The 10,879-nt window shown below is 37.6% G+C and overlaps 1 protein-coding gene across 1 annotated transcript; it reads left to right on the top strand.

Annotated features, from left to right (window-relative positions):
• The first annotated feature begins 8,895 nt into the window (after positions 1-8,895).
• On the top strand, positions 8,896-10,152 carry LOC120111153 (putative clathrin assembly protein At2g25430). The gene has a single exon (XM_039127713.1). The coding sequence runs from the start codon at positions 8,896-8,898 to the stop codon at positions 10,150-10,152; it is 1,257 nt and encodes a 418-aa protein (XP_038983641.1).
• The last annotated feature ends 727 nt before the right edge of the window (positions 10,153-10,879 follow it).

Consider the following 10,879-nt stretch of genomic DNA (forward strand, 5'->3'; position numbering starts at 1 on the left):
CTTGCCTGGCTCTCCATCATCATTTCTTCATTGATGGGACCTGCATGCATGGATGACAGAGAGAGACTGGCCATTTCCCAAGTTCGGACAGCATGTGGTGGACTCGATCAAACCACTACACCGAGATGCTTGATTAGCTATGATGGAAAGTTGACGACAGAATAGTACCAAGTTCATTCTTACGTGTGTTCCTAATCGTGTGGAACTTCTTTTCTTTCTTCCTCCTTTTTTTTCTTTTTTTTTTTTTTTTTGCCTCCATGAAAAATACCGGAATTTTCACTTAAAGAACACTTTTAGTAGGTCCTATTTCTCATGAGCATTTCATTCCTCATGTTTGTTTCTCAAAATTTTCCACGATTATGGGATCAAGGAATCTTGCAAAAGACATTGGAACATCAAAGTCGGAGATCGTTATAGTTCCCGATATCCGAGGCTCAAAGTGGGCATGAAGCTTCGCTCCTTCTTCAAATATATGTTTGTTTGCTAAATTATTACTCGGTACATCATTTTTTAATATTTTAACTGTGCAAATTCACATGTAATTAGGTGGAAAGTCTTAGTTTATGAGTATATGAGTTAAGACTTGACTTGTGGAAAGCCCATTTAGGTGTCTCGCTATAGCAAATATGCAAACTATTTGGCAAAATAATTCAAAGGGCAAAATTCTTAGTCTCAACTTTTTTTATGACCATGTATTGAATTATCAGAAGAGTTATCAAATTAGTTTGCACCTTTTTTTTTTCATTTGCTACAAAAAAATAAACAAACGAGTTGCTTTTATAGTATTTGTTCAAGATCTCAATAATTTATCTAATTTTCACATTATCAAATATACTTTTGTTAGCTACATCTTTTTATTACCAAACAAAACATTGAACAGTATGATCCTCCTAGAAACTATTACAATATGAAGCAATTTTATATATTCTCTCTTCAAGAAGGTGCGGAGTATATTCTTTCCTAGTGCATGACCTCTGTTTCGCTGGATACATCATATTGCTTGGAATGAAAGCAAAGGTGGGTAGATATTTAGCAAATTTAGAAATAGCTGAGAGGAGGAGAATTTGTACTTGATAATTTTGTTGATCATGCAATAACTATAAGAAAAAACCAAACTTTCGCCAACTAGTTGCGTCCCTCCCCCAACCAGAGAGGATAAGATTTGAACTCTGCTGGTGGGCAAAACCCCACCCCACAAAATCATATTTCACAATAGAAAGAATCAAATTTCAATGCTATATTCTAGCTTAATATGCCCAACTATGTTAAGAATTCCAACTAATAAAAAAAAATATTGCATGCAAATATCCAACATAAACAATCACCATGTCAAATAAGAGCTGGTCCTTGATAAACCGTACGTAAATCATGCTATAGTCAAATTGGTCCTCGTCTAATTTTGTTTGTAATCTTGAAAGTCAATACAAGATATGAACTTGATACTAATATTAAAATATTTAGCTTTATATTATGTTTCTAGGAGTGAGGTTTTTAAAGTGAATTAACACTACTTAAAATTTAGTTAGAACTGTTCTGTATGGAGAATGTTCTTTAGGTTTGCTTATTTGAATTATAGATTTTGTTTATTTTGTTACCATGATGAACTCGGTATAGCTCAGTGCAACACTTGTAATGACATAGATATTATACTCATGAATAAAATTTAATGAAGAGAACTGATGCCATCAGAAACTTGAATACTGCTTGATTTGTAGAAATTCGATGTATACTAAATTTTAAAAGGATCGATAGCACGATCCATCATTGCAACGAGAAGGTAAAATTACACTCATGTCTATGAAGACAACCACAAGCTTAATTCACCCTCGAACCAAAAATAATAGAGTTGGTCCGCGTCAGTGTCGAAAGTATTCCACTCATGTCCTAATGACATGATAAACTACAACGAAAGGGAGAGAGAAAAGAATTATCCCCGTGGAAGCAAGACATCCTCTGCAAGACTAGTCTAGTGGATAGGAAGGTAGGAACAAGAATATTCCAAAGTATTAACTTGTCACATAATATAATCTTATGTCTTGGTTAATTAATCATATAATTGAAATAAAAAGCATAGATAATGGAGATACGCCGAGATTTTCGGATCTAAATGGGTGTCTTTGGTGTTGATTGTGGTGTACAGGGGGGACATGAGGGATACTGCTAAGATCTTCGAATCCATCAATCACAGTATATTATGTTCGTCCTAAGTCTTTTAACATCTCGTCCGAGGGCATCCTTGCCACCTACCAGGTCCATTCGATCAGTTGGCCAACTCTCCCACTTGCACATCTTTCCAAAGCTCCATTATTGTTTATGTACATAGTATGAGGCCACATGCTTTCTTTCTATCTTTTAAGTTTTAAAATTATGTGTATCTATGCGAATATATATTTAGTTCTATATCGATTATGCATAAAAAAGACTAAAAAATTTAAAAAATATATTCTAGCTATTTTTTTTAGATAAGGCCTGAATCGTTACAAATAGTATCATGGTGTTATAAGCTGCAGTATAGATCTATTTAAATTGATTATAAGCTGATCATGGTGTTTATGATTAGATTTGAATCTCTAGCCTGACGAGGACATCATTACCTAAATAGAAAAAATATACGAAGAACAATGCAGATATATATTTAGTTATGCATCTAATATAAATTTTTTTTAATAACTAAAAATATTAAATAATATTATATATATTCATGAGATTCTCGTGGTTGCAGAAAATTCTCTCTCTCTCTCTCTCTCTCTCTCTCTCTCTCTCTCTTTTGCTAGCCCCTTTCCATCACAATCATCAATACTTAAAAAAATATGAACTGGTTAAGATAATATGGACTCCAGGGGCATCCGGCCTTTGTCTTTATATACCCTCCTATATAAAATATCATAAATCATAAATGAGCATGCTATAGGTTAATGTCTTCGAACCGCCATGCTTATTTTGTACTATATTCCATAATATTTTGCAGTATTTAAGATCAATACTTTAGTGTGTGTGTTTTTTTTAATGAAATGGTTGATATGACTGCCATGAACTTAAGAGTTATTTAAGATTGCCATATATGTTTATAATTTAATAGAGGAGTGTTCAAACCTATTACGATGACTTCTGTTCATCAACTATGCCCGAACATTAAAGTATGTTGTTCTATAATTTAAGGAAGTTTGTTTTTGATCATAAATGGTTAAAGGCTATATGCTATGGGTAAGAATCTAGGTTTACTCGGATGTTAGGTGGTGCTTGTAGCAACTTTAGAAGACATTGCTGCCATTTGCACAAAAAATTGAGAAGAAAAGGAGGAACAACATGGATTCGGGCAGCATGCAGTGTCTTTATTGTCTCAAGAGGTCCCGCCAAGTTGCACTGGGTTCACATTGCGTTGGGTTTTCTTCAATTCAATTATGGAGTGAAGTCTCCACACTCTTTTATGGTCAACATCGGATCCAAATCTTGATACTCATCACACCAGCCATCAATCAAACTTGGCAACTTGGAGGGGAGAATCATTGGGATTTAATGATGAAATTAACAGAAATATAATAAGACAATTAATTTTGTTAAATAATTCTTGTGATGGTATTGATCAATAGATTTAAGAGTGCCAATCCCCTAACTCCATGTATCAATATTTCTTTATCTTGCCACCAACTACATGTGTGGAGACCTATGCAGACGTGTGTTTAGTTCCACATCAATTATTCGTTGAATAAATTTTAGGTGAAATCCTAAATTATTATAAATGGTATCAGAGTGAACCCGACTCATAATCTATATAGATTAGGGGACACAGCAGCACATATTTATTAGGATTGAGTACGGGCCAACAAGGATGTTAGAGTATCATTCTTCCCTGCTCTCTTAAAGTACAGGAAAAAAAATTCTCTTATTTCATCAGTTTGCTGCACCAACGCCATACTAATACACGAAGAAAAAGAAATATAATCTCCATTCAAACCATGGAGCTACGAACGGAATTGGGAACAGGAGGGCTTGTATGAGGTGGACTTCAGTGAATTATTTCAGTTGTAGAGTTGATTATTTGCAATTGCTACTGTTATCATGTTTTAGCCTGTCTCGTCATGCAACTTGCTGGGACCAGTTCAAGCTCAATGGAATGGAGAGACGAATAGTTTGGCCAATATTTAAGTACTCAAACAAAATAATTTGTTTGTAAGGAGATTTAATTTCTATGATTTTCATTTAAACTAGTTCGATCAGGTAGCATACCGAAACAAGTCCAAGCTTAATGCAGTGGAATGAGAAGATTGGAACTCGCCAAATACTACAGGACTTAAAGCGAATGTTAAATTAACGTAGAGATTTGTTTGTAATCATCACTTCCATTGAATTTTAAGTTTTAACCTGCCACGTCTTCAGACTTTAGGTGAGAATATTTGTGAATTAAACCTTATGGAACGTAAGTAATTTAAATATGAGTTTGAACTAGACACTGCAGGGTATGTTGTGGGACTAGTTCATCTTATTAATGACATATTTACGCATCAAACTCTATCGAATATAACTGATTACAGATTAGTTTCATGAGTGACCGATTAGCTCAGACTCGATGCATGAATTTTCGCTTGATGCCCGGTTAAGCATATAAATTACAAACAATTTCATATTTCATGTATTGCCTAATCACTACCTCCATTATTTTGCATATGGTACAAGGCTCCCCTTGGTTCTTTACCCTTTCTTCAATCATTTCTCCCTCCAAGTCATTAGCTAGTCTCCCCCTCATATACAATCATTGGTATTTAAGAAAGTGACTGGTTAGGACATTATGGGCTCAAATAGTATCTCCCAATTTCTCTATATTCTCCTACATAATTATTCATAAATCAGGTTCGATATTGCAATTATTTAACAGCCTAAATGACTTACAATAGAATTTTAAATTAGCATTAAATTTATACTTTATTTAGTTTTTCAGGGCTTGGAGGTGGCTGTTTTATATTTAAGGGAGACAATGACTATTATTTGTACTAGTTAGGGCTCTACATTGAAGTATCCTCTATAACGCAATGGAAATTTTTTTGCGTGTCATAAATGATTGAAGGGAATTTATTATATAGCTCAGTCTCTAGCTTATCTGGATTACTTTTAAGTGGTGACTGCCACTTGGATAGAAAATTGAGAAGAAAGAGAAAGGAATGGCATAATTGTCTATGTCGCGGGTATATGTATTGCATTAATTTATCGTCGAAAGAGGGCTCACCAAGTTGCATTGGGTTCACATTGCATTGGGTTCTATTCGGTTCAATCATGGAGCAAAGTTTCTAGGCTCTCTCATGGTCGACCTCTAATTTTAATATGATATTTGTCCAACCGACCATCCAATCAGAGTTGGCAGCATGGAGAGGAGGATTATTGGATTTAATGATGAATCTAATAGAAATGTAACAGGACAATTTGCTACTTCTGAAAAACAAACTAAAAAGCGCTAATTCTCCAACTGTACATGCAGCATATGTTCAAAAAATCAAACTTCAAAGAAGAACAAAGCTTCAGATGACTCAAGTATGAAACACAGGATTATGTTTCCAATTATGTGCCAAATACCAGAGGACTTTAGTTAACTACTAAGATTATGTGGTGTCTTGTTTGGAAGTATTACTTTCAACGAGTTTGGACTACTCCCAGCGAGAATATTTATGAATTAAACACTATCAGATGAGAAAATATAGATCATTAGTTTCCAATATTAAGTTTGATCGGGGGTCTTCTCTCTTATTTTTTTCACATTTACTATCTTTCTCCCTTCTTTTTCTCTTTTATCTGTCATTTTGCAAAATTATTTCACCCAACTTTCGCATGGCAAATAATCTTCTATTCTATTCAGGAGCTTGTCACTTTTGAAAACAAATCTACCTGATTTTTTGCGAATACATTGCTTAAGCTTTTATGAAAAAATCATGAACTCTTCTTACGACTTTGTGGGAATAATGACAACTAGATCCCAATCCCTTTTGTTTGAAAAGTGCATCATGCAACTTTAAGATCCAAACTATAGGTTTGGAACTTGGGTGAAACCTCCCTAACCTTCCACAACCCTTAATGGTAGGAGTAGGTCGGGCAATTCATCTGAGCAGCTTAGGTTCAGCTCAAGATCAGGTTAAATATGAGTTAAATCATTGGCCATCCAAAATTAATCATTCCAATGGTAGGAGTACGCCGCCCACCCGCACCACTGCGAAGGCTTATCCTAATCCTTCACCATCTTCTTACTAAGAAAAAAGCTGTTTTTGTTTTGATGCTACGCTTGTTCGATCCCTTAATCTCCCAAGGCATGAACTTTTGGTGTTTAGGCTGCAAAGATTAATTAGAGTAAATAAACGAACAGACAAATTATCTCATCCGCTCATCTGAGGCGGAGCATTCATCTCTATCTGAAGACTTGGAAAAAACTGGAGTTGTTCCGTATCACTACAGACTATAGACTAACTCAAACTATATGAAAATTTAAAGTCGTAGACAGCTGCTTCCTCCGTGGATTCGTAAAAAATCGAACCATTTAAACCACGATCATGAACAAATGTGTAAATATACTCCTTAAAGAGAAGCGGATATAGAAAGTGTTTCCGGGGCAACAAGGAAAAAATGAAATAAAGTTTTGAAGCCTCGGGAGTTGGATGACATTGCAATTTAGTTTAATTGTTTGGGTATGCATGAGATGCATTGCAAACATCATGGGGCCAACATGTGTATCATGCATTTCACATGCTTATTGGCATGATGTACCACCAACCCCACATTTCACAATTCAGGTGTCAGAAATAATTTGTGCCCCCCTTCCTGAGGCCACCACAGATTCAGAGTATGTCTTCATATCATGCTGAATGTACTGCTTAGTTCCACATTGGATGTATAAAGCCAAGTTCTCTTGCTCCATTTTAAAATTTCAAATGGAAAGAGATAAGGTTCCATTTAAACTTTAAAAAAATTCTAACATTCTGATGTGCTGCTCCATCCAAGTTGGGCTGCATTTTGTTATATCTGTTGCAGTCCTGCAGTCACTGCTTTAGAAAGTGTCATACACTTTGGCAGCTAATATTTTATCAGTTCTTCTTTGTTCTGCTATGCTGATTTCAAAATATTTTAAACCTTCAGATTTTTTCCTTGAGCCAATTTACCTTTTTTATAAAAAAAATCAGTTAGTAAACATGATAAAGCAAGTTAGTGTAGAGAGGGACAAGATATAACTCAAATTTAGTTGCCCGGAAAATTTGAAGTATTTTATTTCTTTCAACATGCTCTTGTGCCATTTCCTTGGCCTCAATCTTCTATTTCATCACCTGCTACTTGCTCGTAACAACTCATGGTGGACCAGTATTGCTCCAAGTGCTTTTACTCATGCGCCATGGATTTCTTTGAATTCTTTAACTCATGCACCATGGGCAGTTGTTTTGAATGCGATGCTCAATCTGGTTTCCGTAAGAGAAGAATCGAATTTGCTGGCTTGTACCTGCAGCACCGGGCTTTCGTAAAATTAGTCACCACTATTCTCCTTTTATCTATTTGTTGGTTGATGAAAGTATGCCGGATGATGTTTTTAATTGAATCTGGCTTCTGATTAACTATACTGGATTGCAAACTCATGATACGTATTGGTTTTCTTTTTCCTTTTTCTTCAGTGTTCAGATGTTTGGGAACGCGTAGCAAGTCATGACATGAACATAAGAACCAATCTGGGAGTTCATTACCAGACATCAACTATTCTTCTCCATTATTGGCTTTTCAATCTATTGTTTGCCTTGCTTAATTCTCCCTTCACCAAGAAAAAAAAAAACCCCTCTAATCGCCTTCATGTAATATGTACTTTGATTTTATTGTTTTATCTACTTTGATAAACAGCGGAGGAGGTAGCTCCCTCTCCTTGTTCCTCAAAAAAGAAGTCATTCAAACAAAGATGAATTATCTAAACATGACCTGTATTTTAGTTTCTTGTTCATGATAAGATTCATATGGAGTATAGCATCGACTGCATACATGTTTATCGGAGGGGTAAATAGGTCGTTGCATAGACATGAGGTATTGATATGATTATTTTTGGTAAAATCGCAGGGTCCAATGATGAAGAACAGTACAAAGAATTAAGAGAGAAAGAGAAAGGAAATCAAACATAGAGATTTTACGTGGTTCGGCAAGATGCCTACATCTACGGGAGCGAAAAGATTATAATTTCAATATCTCAAAAATAACAAGTATTATATAATATTTATATTTAAATTCTGGCCCCGGAGTTCCAACCCCTATCAATGTTCCTGGTAAAATAAAACACTACATAATTGTTCCAAAAATAAGAAGATACCGGCGTTTCGCTCCGTTTCGTTAGAATACCAGTGTATTACTCAAATAAGAGTACCAGTGTATCACTTAATACGAGCCACTTACTCTAACAATTATATATTTATATATCGGAGCCCTGACTATGTAGTTTTGCACCGAAGACCCCAGGCCGTGACAATGGGAAGCTAGTCTATTAGATGCAATAGAGTCCAGGATTTTATTTTAACCATTCTTACAACAAGAAACTATGACGCGGACCATTAAAGATTATAAACAAACTAGGATAGAAAGTCATGAACTGGATCCAAACATTTTTTGTACTATGTTCGGATTATAAACAAGATATCTAAAGTAAAAAAGAGCCAAGTTTGGCATGGCATAAATGAAATCTTCTCACGAACGCGTGGAGACCTATCCCCATCCCTTCGTAACGCACGCGCCGATATCCACATCTTCAGAGAAGCCTTAATTGGCCGGGGACAGGCATTTCCTCGATGCTTCCCATGCCGCAACATAGCCTAGGCTGAAAAGCTTCACACATTCTCCAAAGACCAGGCGTAAATCCCAAAGCCATCTCATCATTCCCCTTCCCCTTTTAGCTGCATGCAACTGGTGCCTCATTTCCATTTCCCTTCCATCACCTTCCCTCGGACCTTCCACTTCATCTATCTCATCATGCGCAGATCTGATCTTGACCTCATCCTTGCCAAGGCCACTTCTTCTGATGATGCTGCACTTGCCGAGAAATTTGTATGGGAGCTTGCCAACCTCTTCTCCTCCTCCCCCTCTACCTCCCAAGCTTTTGCTCTCAGCTTCACCCGCCGGTTCGGCCGGACCAAGTCCTGGCGCGTCGCCGTCAAATGCCTCCACCTCCTCCACCGCCTCCTCCGCACTCTCCCCTCCGACCACCCTTTCCACTCCGACCTCCTCAGGTCCCATGCAAATGCCATCATTTCCCTCAATCCATGCCATTTCCGCTGCACTTCGGACGAGTTCACCATCTTTGTCCGATCCTATGCTTACTTCCTTGACGAGGCTTTATTCTGCCTCCAGGATACTATAGTCTATTCCCCACCTCCTCCTGAGACCTTTGCAAAGAAGGTGGAGGAGGTGGACCAGGCCGTCGAGCTCGTCTCTCAGCTCCAGGGCATGTTAGACCGGGCGATGGAGTGTCGGCCGTTAGGCACGGCCCATCGGAGCTCCATCGTCCGGTCTGCCATGAAGCATATCATATGCGATAGCTTCATGTGGTACGCCGCACTCCGGCCAAGGCTCGTGGTTGTGTTGGACAACCTCCTCCAAATGCCACACCGGGTTTGCGTCGCCGGGCTCGGCATCTATAAGAAGGCCGCCGAGCAAGCCGGCCGCCTTGAGGAGTGTTACGATTGGTGCAAGAGGATGAGCCTGTGTGGGCTGTATGAGTACCCTCTCGTGGAAAAGATTCCTCAGATTCAAGTCCGGGCAATAGAATCTTTTGTCGAGAACATGTGGCAGCTGACGGAATCTTCGTCGTCATCATCCCCGGTGACCTTCTCGTCGTCTTCGTCAACTCTAATGGAGTCGGAGAGCAGCAGTAGCAAATCTGTAGAGACTGTGAAGATAGCTGCGATTAATGTGGAGTGGGAAATGCTTGAAGAGGAGGAGAAGCCATTACTTCAATTTGGACAGGAGAGTCCCAGCTGGGAGGATCTATTAGAGGCTTCGGTGGATTGCTCTTGGACCTGGGCACCTCAGACCTTTGATGAACCGCGGGCGAGTTCTCAAAGCAATGATGACAATGGACTTGGAAAGCATGAGGGGAGCTTGCGAGAAAACAATCCTTTCTTAGATCATGTGAGTAATTCCGTTACTACTTTGTAATTCTTTATCATAAAGTCTATAGTCTAATTGCCAGATGAAAATATAGGAGAGAGGGAGAGAGAGAGGGGGATAAAAATATTGGCTGTATCAAGTCTACTAGCTCAACGGTGGATCAGTCCAACCACGAAGCAACATGCACAATCACATTTGTATTGCTTCTTTTTTTTTCTTGATTATTTTTCTTTTGTGTTCGCCAAAAAATATGATCTAACCAATAATTTCTCGACAGAAAGATAGTTATTTTTTTTCCGCTGTATTTACTCGGTCTCGAGAGAAATCGTCATTATAGGTTAAGCTATTAGAGTCTATACCAAAATAATGGGATCTGATGAGATATTCCTGTTGGTTTGAAACAATTTTGGCCGTTACAACACTGTTGACATTGTTTTGATATCTCTGATGTATTGCATTGCACCATATATATAGAAAAGCTTTAATAGTAACTCAGGTACGCAATTCAGAAAATTATTCAGCTGGTTTGTTGTATTATTATTGCTCCTTTTGAATAAACCTTGTGAATTGTGCCGCTTAAAAAAAAAAAGGCAAAGTGATTGCTGCAAGACAGCTGAGTGACATTTTTTGATGATTTTACTTACTTAGTATTGCTTTTATTCAAATGGGGACAGGAGATAGATATTTGGATATATAACAACCTATATGACCGTTATATGCGAACAAAGTTGTTGTCTGGTCAGTGCAGAGCTGCCATCCCCTGAACGGAAATCTC

This window comes from Phoenix dactylifera, chromosome 6 (assembly GCF_009389715.1).
Source record: "Phoenix dactylifera cultivar Barhee BC4 chromosome 6, palm_55x_up_171113_PBpolish2nd_filt_p, whole genome shotgun sequence".
Lineage (NCBI taxonomy): Eukaryota > Viridiplantae > Streptophyta > Magnoliopsida > Arecales > Arecaceae > Phoenix > Phoenix dactylifera.